Consider the following 19,010-nt stretch of genomic DNA (forward strand, 5'->3'; position numbering starts at 1 on the left):
CTCTCCAGGCCAGACATGTCTTGAGCTCTATCGGGTCAGAGGATGGTGGTGGGGTCCCTGTATTCTTTAACAAAAAAAACTGATAGGGTGGATATATTAACCCTCACTCGCATTCTCTAATAGATATCCAGTTAGGCAGGATGTCCTTCCACACTGATCTACCACCAGTGCTGCTGGGTGTTCTATGACAAATCTGTAAAGAAGTATGCCAGAAGAAACTGGTGTCAAATGAGTGTAAAAGAGCAGCCTTTATCTGATACCTTTATGCAAATGACAAGTGGGGTCGGAGCCTCTGAGAGACGCAGACTTTTCCGCACACGCTCTAGCCATTCTTTCCTTTTTACTCTCCTTTATCTCCCCCAGCTTGATATTTAGAGAGCAAACACTTCCATGTCCCACTCCTAAGAGACTGACATGAGGAGTGTTTACCAGGAGGGAGGAATAATGGGCTAATCTGCTCAGAAAGATAAATAGCATTCACATTATCACCTTTCCCACATTCACTTTGCTGAAACAACAGCAAGCAAACCTGTATCTGTGCAGCTCCAGTGTGAGCTCACTTCTGCTTTGCCTCAGCCAGAACCCCCTGGCACGCCGAGACATTCACCAGCAGAGCGCACACTCGACTTGCATGTATGAATAAACATGATTCTGTTTTTCTTCCATGCTGAGAAGAGCTTGACTGAAGCGCTTATTGTATGGTAATGGAGTGTATTCCACGAGCTTGCTTCCAACTCCCCACTGTCAGGATGGCCCAGTTTTTCAAAACATCAGAGGAGACAAGGAGGACAAAAGGGGAAATGTGAAGAAACATGGAGCTGAGGGAGCTAAGGGAAAACGCACATTCGAACGAGACATTCTTCTCAGTGCTCTTCAGAGGAAATCCTGGATGAACCCTTTGTCCTGTCAGCTGCATGGTACACTACGTGCCACTGTCTCAAACAGAGAATGGTGACCTTTGTCAACTAGCAAATTATTTTTTTATTCAGCCATTAAGGAACAGCATCGCACATTTTATTTTGTGCTCACTACGGGTGAAAGAAAATATTGATACCCTTCAGTATCGCAATACTATGTTTGCAATACTGTATCGGTTCAAAAAAACAAAAAACACAGTAGTGATTATTAATAAATAGTTTAGCTGCAAAGATTAGTGTCAGACAGTGCTTCATTTTGTGTTGTGTTTAAACCCAGACTGCTAGACATCAGTGTTGTCTTCAGACCCACTGCTCTAACTACTTTAAAAAGCAGCTTTTTCCAGACCCAGGTCCAGGTCCACTTCCTCAGTTAGTTCAGAAAGTTTGGTCGGGTGTGACAGCTGTCTTTAACCCCGGGAGCAGTCTAAAATAATTCACTCTGTTATTTCTGAAATCGGTGGTCTGTTCGCTTGCATGATTGGTTCATTTTGTCCCATGACTGCTTTGACTTAGCTAAAACATGACATGCATGGGGAAATGTCTCCTCCTGAGTGTTTGTATCCAATGAAAATATGAAAAGCAGTAAACGGATGAATCTAGGCTCTCCTATTTTGCAAAAAAGTGATGTATAAGACTGTGCATGAATTGATCCACGATTTAAATGAAAATCTTCTGTTTGACAGCAAACCAGCAATAATGAGCCCCACCCCTAAATGAACCTGGGTGCGGACTCGTAATTGGGACAAGTGTGAAAACGCCTTAGTGGATTCCCTGCTTTAACACACCCCCTGCCACTATGAAAGGGCTTGTTAATGAGCTGATTAGTTTATCAGGTGTGTTGGGAGCAGGGAAAGCACTAAAATGTGCAGGGCAGGGTGCCTCCAGGACCAGTGTTGAGGAACACTGTCTTACAGTATTGCAATATATTGAATAGTAACCTCTCTACTATGATACGAATCGTATCGGCAGGTTCTTGCTAATACACAGCCCTAGTGTTTACAGAGAGATGAAGATAAAGAGATGGAAGAGAGAAAAAGACTCACTCAGTTCCGAAATGCTTCCCACGCAGGTGGCCAACAGGGACTGCTCCAGGGTCCGGAGCTCCAGTTGGGCGTACGCATCCTCTCTGCTCTCCACCCCGGCCTGCTGGCCCTCTGTGTATGGACTGAAATGGGCCGGAAGTGACAGCACGCCTACAGAAAGAGAAAGAAATAGAAGCGTGTGAAATGTAAAGAATCTGCAGATTTGTTGAATTAATCTGTCATGTCTTGTGTGAGCCGACATCTGATTTATTTCAAGAGGAGTGGCAGTCTTACAGCAATGTCATTAGCTTTTACTGCCGGCTTTATAAACATATAAGTGAGGCAGTCATTGTCTTTTATTGCCAAGTGTGTAAACTATGCTTTATGGTTTCATTCTAAAGTGAAATAAGGGAAAATTGACCACAACCTCTCCAGTCTCGACAAGTCTTAATCATCAGGAACTCGGCAGAGTCAGTCTGGCTGCACACAACATGCGCAAACGGAAGAAGGTAGGAACATTTCTATGTTTGTTTGATTCAATATAAGAAAACACAACTCTCTAGTGTTTAAAACACACACTTCCCTTTCCCTGCGGTGCCTGATTCGGTCGATGTGGCTCTGTTAGTCCAGGTGATATTTATAGTGAATAACATGCAATAATAAACTGTTTATGCCATAGAAGAACCACAATAAACCATAATTTGAGTGTGGAGAACCCTTCAAGCACCATCATATTAAATGTAAAGGTTCTTTAACACAGTCCCATGATTTGAAGGTTATGAACCTGAGGAAAAGAACACCATAGACATGCACTGCTTATTCTCAAAAATGAAGGCGCTACAAAGGGTTCAATGCAACAGAAGAGCTACGCTTGGTTCTCTAAAGGCTGCTTTTGTTAAAGAGATTTGTGTGTGTATATGTTCAATGTCAATATTCTTTCTTTTCTTTTTACCCACATTTTAGATGGCCAGTTACCCAACCCATTCAACCTATTCACTCTCCCACAATCACATGCAATGTTGGGAGGGTTGTGGACTGATACATGCCTCCTCCAACACATGCACAACCAGCCACCGCCTCTTTTCGAACCAACACGCTTGGAAGAAAGCGTCAGGTACCCAGCTATGATGCATCAGCTAGCAGACACCCATGCTGCTTATCATCACACTGAAGTGATGTGGGGAGAGAGAGAGAGAGAGAGAGAGAGAGAGAGACATCTACCCACCCGGAGAGAGAGTTGTGCTCTCTCAGGCTCTGGCTGCTGATAGCATGCAGCATGACCCAGGATTCGAACCAGAGGGATTCCTTGGGTCATAGCGCAGTGCAGCTTTTCAAGAACAGGGCCAAATGTATTCAAACAAAACAATACAGAAGATAAGTTGGTCTTCTGTGTGATTCGACATGCTCAGAGCAGCGAAAGTGCAGGATTTCATCATAACAGTAACTCGAGAAAACAAACAAACTGAACGTTTGTCCAATTAATTTCACCACAATTTCTGCAAGCCATATTTGTGTGTGTTTGTAGCACTGATTAAAAAAATATGGACAAGATGCAGCAAGCCCAGAATATCCGTGTTGCGAAACATGGATTAAGTTTCAGCTGAAGAAACACTATTTTATTACTGCAATGTTGAACCTGTTCAGAGAACTAGAAAGCACTCTACAGGCAGGCATCCAACCAAATCTCCTTCCTGCATGTTATTCCAAGTTCCAAAGATATAATTTTAGATAACAAGGGTTATCCAAGGTCGTGACCACTAGTTCTTTGCTCTAAACACAGGCTTTGCTTGTAGGCTAACACTTGTGTCCTACCATTGCGTTCTTTTCCCACAGCCTGTTAATGGGACTTTCCCCAGTATGTTCTGGAAACTGGAAAGACTGGGCTTCTGATTCTCCTAACAGCTCCACCCAGGTCTTCTCTGAGCCAGACTTAAGCTCACCTCAATCCTCTGCCAAATAAACTGGTTGCATAATAGCGGGCTTTATTACAGCTTTAACTTATACTGGGGGAGGTTGTTATATCATATGCATTATATTAACACACTGTACATCCTCATTTGTCTTTGAGTCACCCATTTGACCTCTGTTTGTTTGTGTTTGCTTAGGTTAGGTTTCGTTGCTGGCCAGATTCACACTTGATGAGTAAAAGCTTATGACACGTTCAGAGATCTGCTTCACTTCCCAGAATGATTCAAAACACTCCCTCTCCCCCTCTCCCTCTCCCTCTCCCTCTCGCTCTCTCTCACACACACACACCCTTTGAGACTAGTCTGCTATGTTTACGAGTCATTCCTGTATTTACTCCAGTGCGGTCTAAAATAGCAGCTTCCTGCCTGCTTTTTCATGTGGATGACCCAGGCCCAGTGCAAAGGCAGCAAAGTGTCGTACAAAAAGCAGCTCAGTCCCAGTGAGAGACAAATCCAGCGCTGGTACAGACCTGCAGTCCATGACAAAACTTTTCTTTGGCCCTTCTGGGCCGAGGGTGCTGCCAAGGAAAAGGAAAACAGGCTGGGAACTCTCAGTTAGAGGCATAACCAAAGCGATATTGTAAGCCCTGTTCATGATTTATGCATGGCACACCACAAGGAAGACAAGGATATGTCTCTTGGCTCTCTGAGAAGCTTAGATCATTCAGCGATGTTCTAAAGTGCATTTTCACGCTTCCCACATGCCAAGTGTCTGGCTTAGTATTTTGGACTACCTCACAGATAAAGCATATGAAGAGAAAAACAGGGCCTAGTACAATGTGATTGTATCAAGAAACAAGGCAGGTTATCACACCATCCTATGAGGGTGGCTCCAGACTTCCCAAATAAAAATTTAGCAATATGATAAAATGTTATGCCTGTCTTAGTAGATTACATCACAAAACACATTTCTGAGTATATCATGGATCCTATCGATCAGTACTTTTTAAAAATTCCAGATGTTTACTGCTGATTTTCTCCTCTACCTTCCTAAATATGTTTGCAAACACTGAATGAATAGAGGATCTACAATAGGTTCTTAGAGTGATATGATAGAACACCCACGTTTGTGAAAAAGTGGGTTTATAGAAGAACCATATTTGTAATGAGATGTGTGAGTATGAGGACTAGGGTTGGGGTTAGGGTTAAGGTTTCTCTTGATGTAACAATTCTTTACCAATTTAAAGATTCTTCACACTCACACATCTCTACTATAAACACAGTCTTTTTTATAGAACCAAAACTGGAACCTATATTTTTAAGAAGGTACTGCATTAATGGTGAATCTGGTCTGCTCCTAGTTGTTTGCAGGTGGTACACTGTGGTGGTTCACTACACAACTGTATTGTAAAAAATTATTGAGTATTGAGTATATATATATATATGCCACACCAGCCACCCTTCTTACGCTACATCATGAACATGAGGGTTCTTTAAGAAATGTCATAGAAGAACTACTTTACCTGGAGAAACATGTTCGTAAAAAAGGTGTGTGTATGTGTGTGAAGGACTTTTTAGGAACCTTCTTGTGATGTGCAAGTTCTTTACACGCACATATCTCTTTTGCAAAAATGCTTCCTCAGGACATCATTGAAAGGACCTTTGTAGTACCTTTACTGTTTAGAGTGTGAGAGCACAGGCACCAAGGGAAATAACTGCTCTGCCTGCATCCATTGCTGGGTTATAAATTCCACTGGACAGGGCTAAATGTCGGCTTACAGTAAACAGTCTCTTTACAATCTCCAAAAGCCAACATGATTTACATCCATAATGTCGCATTTATGGCTTAGGGTTATAGCCCTATTTACAGCAGCGCTGTAGTACCAACATCAGAGCTTTAAAACTCGGTGTAACATTTCCTAGGTATGTTAGAAGGTGGAAGAAAATGAACTACACAGCAACAAAGCTGTTAATCAGAAAGCTAGTAAAGTTTCATCAGAATTGACATCTACCATGTGAATGCAGGCACAGTCTTATATTATTTAAAAAAGGCTTTTGAGTGTATCACACATAAAAAAAAGAAATAACTGCTTGACTGCATATGTCACTAGAAGGTACATGATCAGCCCTGTTGTAATTATAAAGTACAGCCAATGTTTGATCAAATTCAATGTACTATAAGATACATATCATGTGTAAGCATTGTAATAATTATTTTATTTATTTATATATATTTTTATCTTTTTGCCCACCTCCAAGTGCAACCCAGGACAGAACAGATTTACTTCCACAGAAGGCATCTTTCTTGCAGTGCACACCTACAACTGCAAATGAAAAACATGCTGCCTCAATTAAAACCACATTGGCTGAGTCCATCCTTACAGAGATCCAGTAAGAAGGGGTAGAGCTTTCCAAAAGGCAAATCAGTGCGGCCTATGTAAATAGGTGACTGATGATTTTTTTTGCTTAGTCCAACAGAACCTCCTCAAAAGACCCCGTGCTTTATAGTCAATTCCACACTGCATGTAAATAAACAAAGGAATGAATGAAAACAATTGAAAGCGGCTTCATGGATGCATTCCATGTGCACTGAAACAGATTTCTGCAAAGCTGTAGGATGTGGCTGGCCATGCCGTGAGCGAGCCATAGTTAATCAGAACCCTCTGCCTCCATCGTATGCCACTCTAAACCCCTTTATGAAAATCTGCCCACAACCAATTTGTCCGGCTGCACAGGGTATGGCCTCCATCTGGGTGTGGGTGGGTGTGTGTGGCTGTATGGAAGGGAGAACATGGCCAGGGTATTTGCTGACGTTCACTTTTCCCCCACAATAGAAATGGTTTCCTCTGTTGGTTTACAAAGAGCACACTCACGCCAGCCTGAGCGCTCTATGGGCTAGTATGCAGTCCCACTGAAAGCTCACGGCTTGCTTAAACCATTCACGTAAATTCTATTGTTTTAATGTCAAAAAATAACAACTGCACTTTCCTATCGAAAGCTTTCTCAAAACTGACTTTGCATGGCTTCTGTTCCACAGTTTACAGGCAGACTGGTCATGAAGATCCTCTAAATTGGTCAAAACCTTTACAATGACTTCTTTAAATCTTACAAAAAAACATCACATGTACATCTCTTTTTTACAACAACGTCACTGCTAAAAATAAAACATTGGTAGCCCCTTTATTTTTAGAGTAAACGGATCACACTAATTCTCACTCTGTGTACCAGGAGAGCAGAGCTATAGGAGCTAGCTGGCTGAGTGTTTTTAGTGAACGACTTTAGGAACATCCAGTAATAGAGAGCTTCTCCCTGGAGCCCACACCCTGCCTGCATGTCTGTTTTTTCCCACAATCTTTTATCCTCTGAGAGACTGAGAGAGGGAGAAAGATCTGCGGACCTGCTGTGGCCTATAACAACCTGCACTAAATCGATAAATTAAGTTTCTGATTTCCACATCAACAAAAATCGATTTCATAACTCCCCCCCCCCCCCCCCACATCATGCCCAGGCCTTTAACAACATGACATAAAAAATGCACAGCAGATGATAGCAAGGACTGTTTCTGCAGTGTAATGCTTGTTCAAGGCTTTTTACAGTATCCTTGCTTGCTTTCCCAGCAATCACCCCCACCAAGGCCTTTACAAAGTGCATTCCTGATGCCTAATTGGTCTGGCAGCAGGGCTATGTTTGGTCTAACAAGTGTCAGTTGTTCCTCTTGTATCAGTGAGTGTTAAGTGCAAGGTCTTGCTCCTTTAAGACCCAGGAGGCCCCAGACTCTGATGTCTGAGTGGGCTTTTTACATTGTCGGAAGGCCACCTGCCTGTGTGTGAAAACAAGATATTCATTCATTAGGAACAAGCCCCGGTACCTCACGGCCATTTCCTTCACACAGTAACTGCATTTGTGAAGGCGGCTGTTCGGAGGAGGATCAAAACATGCAGCCGTGCTCACTTGGGTCTTTTTGGGCCCACGCCATCACACCACACGTGGCCTGGAACAACAGAAGTGGGACTCCAGATGTTGACCATCACCGACAGCACATAGTTCACTTTAACAGCGTCTAAAAGCACCTGTCTCAGAGACTGTTGCTGTTACGTCTGGTAACTGTGCGTCAGAAAGACACAGGAGTTGATGATGATCTATAACAAATACAGACGCTCACAGTCAGCAAGAGCTTATTAAACTGTGCGTCCTCTTCACCTATCACTTCATAGATAGAGACAAGAGGCCCATTTGAGGCCAAGCAGGACTGTCTCTGTGAGAAGATCCTCAAAATGAACCAGTCTGGCCAGAAATGAGGTGGTGGTCCGTTTACTGGAAGCTAAAAATAGCAGCGTTTATCTACTCTGGCCTGAGGAGTCCAGTCACTGTGTGGCCTCTATCATTACCAGCAGGACCAGCAGGCATGGCTCCCTTCCCACATGCTCATCACACTAATTAATCACAGTGTGGATTTGACTGATGGTCGAAGGGGCTCTGCACATTGTCTCGCAACACCTCAGTGGACCATCATGAAACGCCTGATGTGGAAGGGGGTCCTCCTCATTAGCAGCGGGGTGAAAAGCTTTAAAGACTGAAGATATAGTCAGTGAGTGTAAGCATATGACATATAGACTGCAGGGGTTCAGTTACTATAGGCATATTGTGGCTTTTTGGAGCATTTCTGGTTGAAATATCATGAAGTTTTGACACAGTGTGCAGAACAACTACCAGATTCATGTTGTGTCAAAAAGGGAAATAATGGAAAAATGGAGAAAAATGTACAATTTGCATAAAATACGATGTAAGTGTTGTTGAGTAAGCTATGTAATACCAATTTCACCAGAGATTGTTTGGACATGGTAAGCAGGTCTGGTTTCCCAAGCTCCCATCATTCTAATCCCACGCTTTATTGGATAGTACAGCTGGTTTAGCGTACCATGGTTTAGTTCACAATTCATGGTAAATGTAGCAGTGCTGTCGTTTCATACTGTACCATGAGTTTCTACCACCTGGTCTACAAGGCAAATCTTGTAGCCGTGGAAGCCAAAGACATGTTGCGCATTAAGACTGGTTGCAGTAGGTTATACCATTATGCCCTATATATCCAAAGGTTTGTAGACACCTGCTCCTTCAGAGCTTACTTCTGAAATCCAGGGTAATAATAGGGAGTTTGTTTTCCTATTACACAGGCCTTACACTAGATTTTGGAACATTGCTGTATGAATGTGATAGCATGAGAGCATTACTAGCATGAGGTCAGGTACTGATAATGGATGATTAGTTACACATCAAAATGTCCTTATTCTAGGGATTTTGTTTGGAGCTGCAGCATGCTAGAGAAGTCGGTTCCACTGCTTCACAGTCCAGTGCTGCAGGACTATATACCCCTCTACATACCGAATGGCATTGGGAGGATACTGTTATATTGCATGTGCATGTGACAGTAATTGATGCACTGTAAAGTAGCTCATTAATATAAGTGTCTGGATACTTTTGTACATATAGTGTACAAAAACAATATTGGAATTAAATCTGACCTGAAAAGCGATTTATGGTATAGTTGGCTCAGAGGGTTATTAGTTTTAATGGTAAATCGGAGACTAATTCATGTTGCATGTCTCTTGATCCTCTCAGCCTTCAAACGTTTCCTTTGAATGATATACTGCTGGTAAGCAGCTCAGCAGAGCTCAGCAGAGCAAATCCTAAACATGAATTTATCGTAAAATGAGCTATACATTCTTTCTGAATGAATCTAGGTCAACCAGTGGAGACGGTGGTTTTTATTGGGGTCTCCGTGTTTCATATAAGGCACCAGCGAGAGGGCCGCCCTAACAGCTTAGAAGAACTTGGCTCTACTAGACTCTAATGTATGTCTGGCATTGCTGAGGTTTCAGATTTTCCCTAATGAAGCACAGATTACTCCCTGTATACAGACAGCATACAAACCTCCTCTTCACCAGACTCACTTTTACTGTTGGAATAATGTTGTCAACTCTGCTGCAGTAAGGAGTTTAAAAGCATTCGATTCAGAAAATGACCCGAGAAAAAGCAGCATGACTCTTTAATAGCATTTATATTCAGTAAACATGGCACCTTGTTTAGCTATGACCTTTATAGAAAGACTCAAGCCATCCCACCATTATCAGCTTCATAGGGTTCATTTCACCATTAGCAGCTTCATTGGGCTCTAGAAGAACCTCATTTGGTACCATAAAGAATCATGTTTGCAATAGAGATGTGGGAGTGTGAAGCCCATTTGAAAGCCTTTAAAAACAGCTTCTCAAAATGGCTCTTTATTTATATCTATATTATTTATTTGGACACCTGCTCATTTATTGTTCCAAAATCAAGGGTGTTAAAAAGCTTTAGTGTTCAGAGAAGGCCGCCTTCTAGATTTTGGAGCACTGCTGTGATGATTTAATTGCATTCAGAGGCAGGAGCATTGGTCATTCCCATTCTCCCCAACTCATCCTGAAATTACTGGATGGAGCACCACCAGTTCCACTGCTCCACTGCTCAATCCTGGGGGCTTTATATCCTTCTAGCCCATGCCTGGCATTAGGCATGGTGCCAATATCTGCTCCAGAGAGTCCTATTCTAGTGGGAATACTTCTGTGCCGGGACTAGATAAGCTGTGTATGTGCATTTGTGTCATTTGTGTCAGCAATGGATGCAACTTAAAGTAGCTGAATGCATTTATTAGAACGGGTGATCCGCAGACATTTGGACATATAGTGTATGGCATCGCTCAAAGAACCCTTCGTAGCACCCTTTTCTAAGAGTATAAGAGCAATGCACCTTTTCAAACAGCCTACAAACAAGCTCCTTCTGTTCTGACGATTAAGACTTAGTCCTAAAAATATATCAAACCATGCACTGCATGCTTTTTGATCCCAAATGATGGTGTGGTGCTCTGTATGAACCCTTTAAATTGTCAGAATGATTGAAATATTTGCCCTCTCTCTTTCCATGCTACTGATAAAAGAGCCCTTTTGATGCTAATCTAAAATCAGCTTCCTATCTCCACTCTCGAGATGTTCACCATTAGGACGGAAACCGCAGAACTGACCTCAGATCAGCAGTAAAAGTTGCAGCCGTCCTTCACTGTGTCAGATGTAGCGTGCTGTGTTGAGAACAGTGAGTCAGTCACCCCTGGAGCATAACGTCTCCATTAAAAGAGAGCTAGCACAATCGGGCTGCTGTTCAGCCCGGGCTCTGAGTGATGGGCCAGGGCAGTTCTGACGGCCTAGCGCCGGGTGGAAACTGAGTGTAGTGGCACATATGTGTTTTTTACACACATACTTACAACATGTGCTGTTTCGGATGTCAAGTTCCTGGGGTTGCCACCCATGTACCGAAACCGCTTCTCAGAAAAGCATCAGACATGCCGAAAGTGGCCTCAATAAGACAACAATTTCTTGTTTTGGATTTCTTAGGGTTAGTCATAGCCAAGCGCCACCTGCTGTATAAATATAGTCAATAGAATGACACCAACACATCTGAAAGTGTGAAAACAAGCATGTGCTTCTTCCAAGAGCTGCAAAGCTAGACACTGTATCCCTTCAAACTGAGTTGGCAAGCACATAGGAATACACAGCATCATTGTTGAACAATGGGAGAGACTACTGTACTTCAAAGAATCATGACTTGGCAAGTGAAATATAGTCATTATAGCTAATATTTAGCATTTTGAGACTGTTGGAAGATTATTATACAATTATAATTATAATATTTGTAGACATTTGTACTTGGTTTAAGTAATTTTATCAAGTTAAAATGCTTGGAATAAGCACAATTATCTGACAACATGGTAATATCACTTTGTGGCTTCACATATCAAGTAGATTTAGAACAATTGCACATGCCAAGATATCATTTTGTTGCAGTGACCACAAAGGTCTGGCAACATTAGGATTCTAACATGGGTCCAAGCAATAAAACACAACCCTATTAGCCAGCGGCTCCACTGTGGAGCCCCTAAAACAACAAAGTCTTTGCAAAAACAAATTAATTTACTGTCTTCATGTACAATCTAGAATATGGAGCTATAGCTTTTACACAACATGAATATGTAGTATATGGGGATGAAGATGATCTCCAACAAGTTTGAGGTGTAGAAGAACATTAATTAGTTTTGGATCCCACTGATCTGAGTCAGCTGCACCCCTCCCCTGCCAACATGCTGCTGTGGGGCTCCTGTGGGTTCCATGTGGGCTGGGTTGGGTTCCAAACGGGCATGGACTCCCATCTAGGCCCCATGTGCAGTGTACAACCCTGATGGGACCCATGTTTAACCCCTCCTGGCCCCATCACTGACCCTGGCGGGCATCCCTGTGTGGGGCCAACATGGAACCCATGGACAAAACTTCCTGGTTCCCTAACCATACAGGCCCCACATGGGCATGTTATCTGAGTCAGACAGCAAGGGATCTATGAAAATAGATAATACTTAGATAAAATCTTTAACAGAATATTAAACAGTTTTATCAATGTCCAATTTGTAGCAAAGAGAAAAAGCTGGAACATTGTTGTCACTGCCACCATAATGAAGCTCAATAGGTCAGTTTCCATTCACACAGTGGAAAACTCATTACAACGAATTCATAACAAAGGCCACAAATACAGGTTAAATAGGAAATGACCTACTTGGCTTGATATTAAGATAAACCCTTGACTTTTTTTCAATTACACAACCCCCGTCAGCCTCCCTTGTCTCTCTCTCTTACCCTAAGGGCAGAGGCTTAGATGGTCAGATCCCACATATCCAAGGTTCCTTATGTCTTAAGCAGCTTTCTTATGCTTAACATTCAACATCTCACACAAAGCAAATCTTTAACCACAGAAAGAAAAGGTAGGTCAAGGAACAACAGCACACCATGACTATGCTGTGAGTCAGTTCTGAACTTTTGATACAAACGAAACCCCAGTTTCTCCTGGCTGTAACTTACACGTTATAATTGAAACAACAAAAGAATACATTGTTACCATACTACTTTCTAACTTGTGGCCATCCTCCATTTTATAGTGGAAACCTGGTTCATAACAGGCAAAGGCCCAAACCTCACTTTCCTGGCACAGTATCAGTGATACACAGGCCAATTATCCTGTGTCTAATATACTGCCTGTAATTACGAAGGCCTTTCCCTGCGCTGCATGAGTTTCTTGCATCTAATGTGTGCTTTTACCTGAAGGGCAGAAGGAGATCCCTTGTGAAGTTCTGGCTTTAACAAATTCAGGGAGAATGAGAGCATGAGCAAAACAAAGAAAGAAACAGTGTGTGGGCTTCTAACCATTAACCCCTACTCCAGTTATAAGATGATGACTAGGGGTTTTCCTCAGAAGGATGAACACACCACAAAGTTATTCAATGAAGAAAGGGTGTAGAACCATTTCCAGTCCTGAGGGGACAGAGGCATACAGATGCGAAAGATCCCTGACCCTCTGCTCCATGACCTTTAACCCTCACACCTTCATGAGACACACACTCTCCCTTCCACCACTGCAGCCATCAGCAGGAAACAGGGACCCCAGGGCTTATACAGGAACAAAGCTCCTTTGTGGTGGGACACCCCCACTTTTCATTCACTCAGACAGCATTGTTTTTTTCCCATTACCAGAAATGTGCTCACCAACAGCCTCTACAGATGGGTTCGACATTTTGTTAATTGCTTTTTTATGACTTTTTAATAGAAGGATCAAGACCTGAATGATATATAGGTAGGACAAAAAAATCTCAGCTGTCTGAGATTCTGATCCTGGGGATGTGCAGCTGCAATACTTTGGCCAAAACAGTAAAAAAAAAAAAAAGCACTTTTAATTGTTTGGACAAATACTTGAAAATCAAAGCAGCATGGAGTGAGACGCCCTTTGTGGCCTTTTAAAATGTCAGAGAATGACCCAGGAGTGGCCGTTTGCTGACAATGTTCTGCTGAATTATCAGGAGGGGGTACATCTGCAAAGCACTTCAAGTTTATTTTATCACTTGGAATCAAAACACCCCAAAAAGGAGAAAGACACGGCAGAGGAAGCAGCTTTGTCAGCTTAAAAAACAAGACAACAGCCAATCATTTTAACTGAATAAACCATGTTCGCTATTCCGCCTTCAGCCAAAGAAAATCTTGTTGTATTCTATTTGATACCATGGATTTATTGGATTGGGCCCCAAAAAAATATCGCAAAAGTTGTATATGAAGAGAACTGATGAAAGTTAAAAGTTAATATGCAGAAACCACCAAAACCACTAAGAATTCTGGGAACATCTAGCCTCCAGGCTGCAATATTCCTGTTTGTTTGAGTTTAAGAAATGTAAATATATCGGAGATATGACCATATTCATATTTGATAATTATATCAGTCAGTAATGTATTGTTTAACTCGAATAATTGGAATCAGTTTAACTCTTGGACAAATTAAATTAGACCCCCTATAAATATCTGCTATCAGAATTGTTTTTAATTCCTTAAAATCAATATCAGTCCGATATGAACATTTCATGACTGTCAGTCATTTTCCAGGAATCGAGGAGACAAGTGCAAAGACATAATCCTCTTGATGCCACAGCAAACACTTACTTTGGATTACAACTCCTTTCTCAGATCCAAATCCTTCATTGACTGGCTTTGCTTTCCCCTCATGTTACAGTATAAATAGCTGGTGTACCAAATTCAGCTTATCCCCAGTGCTCAAGCCAATCTGGCATAGTGTATGAATCCCAATAGCGCATCACCACAGGTGGGCCCTCTGTCTTCCAGGACAAACATTGTTCGGATGCCACGCTGATCAAGATCTGGAGGGCGTGTATGAGAAGCAAGACAGCCTGCTGCTTCTGTTTCCATTCCTGTTCTCGGAAGGAAAGAGGTGCCATGCAAACATTCACTCAGACCCAAACTGCCTGTTTGTGATTCTTTCTCACCAGGAGACACCTGTCCCAGAATTCCACAGTCAATTCTTTACATTGTTCTGCGTAAACGTCTCATTCTTCATCCTCCCCCGTAGTCCCAGCTGCTGTAAGTACAGGTGCCATGAGACTGTTTCCTTAGCAGTGACATCCCTAAACAGGCAGGACTGTGAACAACACAAACCGACCCGTCCTCATCCCCCACAACAAACATGCTAGTATAAACACACAGCACCACTCGTGCAAATACCAGCGTGCGACCACACCCCTTCAGGGATGCAGCGGCAGATTGGAAACTCTTCCGTGCTCTCTGGAGAGCCCTGGACTGCAGCTCCTCTAGATTGGTTTGATAGTGCAGAGTGATTAGTGACAAGGAAAAGAAGGATCGGAAATATGGATAAGAGACATCAAAAGAGAGTATTGATCAGCGGACAATAGGCAATCCTTCTTTCTTTATCTACCCTTTAATTTATTCATCAACCTACCAACCCATTTCCCCCCGAAGGTACAGTACATCATAGAAGGACAGCAAGCAGCAGGCCTGAAGGCAACAGGAAGCCACTGGCCCATGGGCCCCAGGGACCACCCACAGGAACCCCATTCAGACATGCAGGCCAGATGGAAAAAGCAGAAAAAAAGGCAAGGCATTGGGGAGGTAGTGCATGCTGCTTCTCCTAAAAAAACTCTCCATCTGCCCTCCCCACAAAACTCTAAAAGCAGGCCTCGATGAGGCAGCCGGTTGCCAAATCCTGCTTGAGACCTTCCGACGTTTCTGGAGTAAAGACGACCGCGTTATAGGCGGTTCCTGACCAGAGCAAGGTGAAGAAAAGGTCACTGCATTTGGCCTTATTTTTTCCAGTCACAGACATACAATAATGACTAAATAATAGCTCACAGAAGTGAAAACGTCCTCTACCGAGATGGTTAATTAACTATCATTCTCGAACAGAAAGCAGAAAATGAGATACAGCTTGCACTACAAACTGGGTCAAAAGTGTTTGACCCTACATTGTTTTTACACTACAATACAGTGTTGTTCAGCAATACTATTTTAGGATAGACATCTACTAGACTGCATAGCAATCCGACACTTCCAGAGCCTGGTCAGACCCACCACCCAAACAAACCGAAAAAGGGGTCAGAGGTGGATAACCATCTATTATCCTCGCCGTTGGCTTCTGTGCATACAGCTAGCTCCCCAGATCTGTCTTCATTCCCTCCTTTCCTCCACGGCATGTTAGAGTGCTAAGAGCACAGCTAGCCCAGACACCTTCCCATTAGTTCTGGGCCCCCACCGCTCTTAAGTAAACACCAGACTCCTCCACAGACCCACTAGCAAAGCCTTGTGCCAACTGAGATCCAAACAGCACAGGAATCTCTCGGGACGTCTAGCGCCTTTCCTACATAGCCATGTGTGCTAGCCTGCCTCCGCATATACATTCTGCAACAAGGCTTTTATGAGAATGCTCTGTGGAGGCCTAACCTGAGAAAAAGCAGGATACTGCAATGACAGGGGACTGTAAAAGCTCTCCTAATTATTCTCTCACGCGCATAATGATGTGGTGCAGCATTTGCAGGAGGTAGGCTGATAGCAGTTTACTGCTAAGAGCGACTAACTTTAGCAATAGCAGGATATTGTGATAATAAGGTGGTGCAAAAGTTTGAGCAGGCTTCTGCCTCCCATGTGGTTCATGCGTTCCTCAGCAGAGTTCCTGGGAGGAAAGCAGGGAGGCGATAATTGGTTTTCTCTCGCTGCCATTTTGGGAAGAGAAAGTGATTCTGACAGATTTGTCAACGAACTGCCAGTTTAGTCACATGAAAGCAGTCGCTTTCCGGCTCCAAATCTGCAAGTGTGTCAGGATTATCCGCATTAGGACGCTGCTAATACAGATGATGGCAGCTCAGGCTGCAGAGAAAAACAACACAGTTCATCTCTTTGCCGTCTTAGCGCTGAATTATTGCTTCCCCTGTCTTTTCGCTCCCTTCCATCTTAATGAAAAAGCCAAAAGCTTTCCTCTGTTTTCCCACAGGTTTCAGCATAACGTTACAAGCTCTTTGTGGTCACTCCATCAACCACCAACTCCGATACACTCACAGGGGGAACATTCGGAAGTGAGTTCGAAGCCAGGAGAGAAGAGCCTGGATGAGCTGCCCTGGTTTGGAACGGCCCTAAACTCCCTAAACTGCTGCGCTCATCGCTTTTAATCTGCTAACTCGGAGCGCATGCAGCCGGATGGCAATTACTGCACCGTCGCTGCCATTGTTAAACAAAAGTGGGAGCTCAGTCTGACAGCCATATGTGGAAGGTGTTGATCCATTTCTGTGGTGTGGAAAACAACTAGGCATGCGTAATGATATCAGAACCGTGAACAGATGATTGGATTTAGGAATGCACTCCAGAAAATTTAGGCAACATTGCTGCAAGGGTATATTCTTAAAAATAAAGGTGCTACAAATGGTTCGCTGAGCAATATCACAGAAGAACCACCTTTGGTTACATAAAGAAATCATGTTTTTATTAGAGACATGAAGAACAAGCATTCTGGACTTTATGGAACCACAAGTGCTTCTTCTACAGCATCACTCAACGTTTTTTTTGTATATAAAAATATAAAAAGTGTATAAAAGTGTATAAAAATGATGGTGTCAAAAAGTGTCATTTGGATTGATGCCATAGAAGAACTACCTTTGGTTCCCCTTTAGTGGATGGTTCTTTAACAGGTTCTTTCTTCAGGCAGACCATGAAACCAAGGCTATTTCTACCGTTCTGCATTAACAGTATGATTCTACAATTCTGCTGTAGTTGCATTTATTGGTAATGTAAAACATGAGGTCAAACAGAGCTAAAAGGAAGATTGGGAAAAATGTAAAGATAGTAGCACAATACCCCACATTTAGTACAGAGAATTGTATTCAAAATACACTGTAAATATTCTGTATACTGAGATAAAAAAAAATACCCATAGTGGTGCAGTCCTGCATAACGTGAGCTTTGGAGCGTTCTCTCTCGCTGTCTTATATATCATCTCACTTCACCATATGATTTTCCAAAAATGTGTGTTCAAAGTTGCCAACACATTAAGCCAGTGTTAAGCCTGTTCGGCATTTCCATTCACAGCAGTGGAGGCGGTCCACACCTAGTAAAAAGTCAGATCAAGTTCTTTGAAAAGAAAAAGAGACAAAAAAGTAACTGCTGCAAACGAGCTCAGGCCTAGAAGGTGACCCCAATAGAGAGGGCCTGCATGGGCCTTTAACTTGCAGCTGTTATGGCCTTGCTCTCTCAGATGATGGCATTTCAAGACACATATGTGACACAGGGCTGGGGCTTGGCACCAGAACACTGGCCCACAGAGCTCAACCAGGATGAGAAATACTTAGTGGAAAAGTACCTGAGACCTAACTACTGTTCTCTGTGTGTGTGTGTGTGTGTGTGTATGAGAGAAAGAGAGGGCTAATGCAGATTGCAGAGAACTGAGATCATGATAGTGTGCACAGAGTGTAGTGATATACAGAGCACCTGCAGCAGCAACCAGTTATATGGAATTACGCAGTGGGTCAGGGGTTGATGCTAATGCAGTTGTTTCCATGGCAAAACCGAAGGCTATGCAGTGTGACTTTGTTGTTCCAAGAAAAAATGAATCAACAGTGCCACCTCACTTAATCTCTGCTACAGACATTTTTTGGAGGAAATGCTGTACTTTGTCAATCAGCTGTCAAACTGGGTTGTGGTAAAACAATCTGAACGCTGCCTCGTGTTTCTGGTGCTGAGGGCCCTTGTGTGGTCACGCCTAAGAGAGTGTTATTTACGATGTGACGCTTTTGTAGTGAGCCATTACATACCTGCTGAAACCATTCCTCTGAAGTGTACCTGTTAAACACTCCAGTGCCAGAGTGTTTTCCTAATAAACTGGTCCATAAATGGTAATGAACAAAGAGGCGACTTGTTGCTAAATATTGAGTAGAACACAGAGGAGAGAAATGTGGCTACATAAACCGCACTGTAAGGTTATAAGCAGCTATTTGCTTGCTCAGCATCTTGCGTTTTTTTTTTTTTTTTACCTTCGCTTTCACCATTGCAATCCGATTAAGGGATCTAAAAACAATGCCCGCTTAAAAACACTGTTTAGGTTTCCAATTAAGCTGTTTATGTTCACATGTACGGAACGCCGCACAGCTTCTGTGACTCACTGTGGAAAAATAAGGCAGCCTGAGCTCTCTTGTGTTACCCTATTCCATTTGACTGGTGTCTGGAATACTTCCTCTGTCCTTCCCCCCCGTCTGTGCC

General features: G+C 42.8%; 1 protein-coding gene across 1 annotated transcript in view; it reads right to left on the reverse strand.

Moving 5' to 3' along the window:
- The window catches only part of abtb2b (ankyrin repeat and BTB (POZ) domain containing 2b), a 53,540-nt gene that overhangs the window by 22,812 nt on the left and 11,718 nt on the right, over nucleotides 1-19,010 (reverse strand). Inside the window, exon 2 of the mRNA XM_072673619.1 lies at nucleotides 1,961-2,110. Coding sequence (XP_072529720.1) covers nucleotides 1,961-2,110 — 150 coding nt within the window. The remainder of the gene's footprint in view (nucleotides 1-1,960; nucleotides 2,111-19,010) is intronic.

This window comes from Salminus brasiliensis, chromosome 2 (assembly GCF_030463535.1).
Source record: "Salminus brasiliensis chromosome 2, fSalBra1.hap2, whole genome shotgun sequence".
NCBI lineage: Eukaryota > Metazoa > Chordata > Actinopteri > Characiformes > Bryconidae > Salminus > Salminus brasiliensis.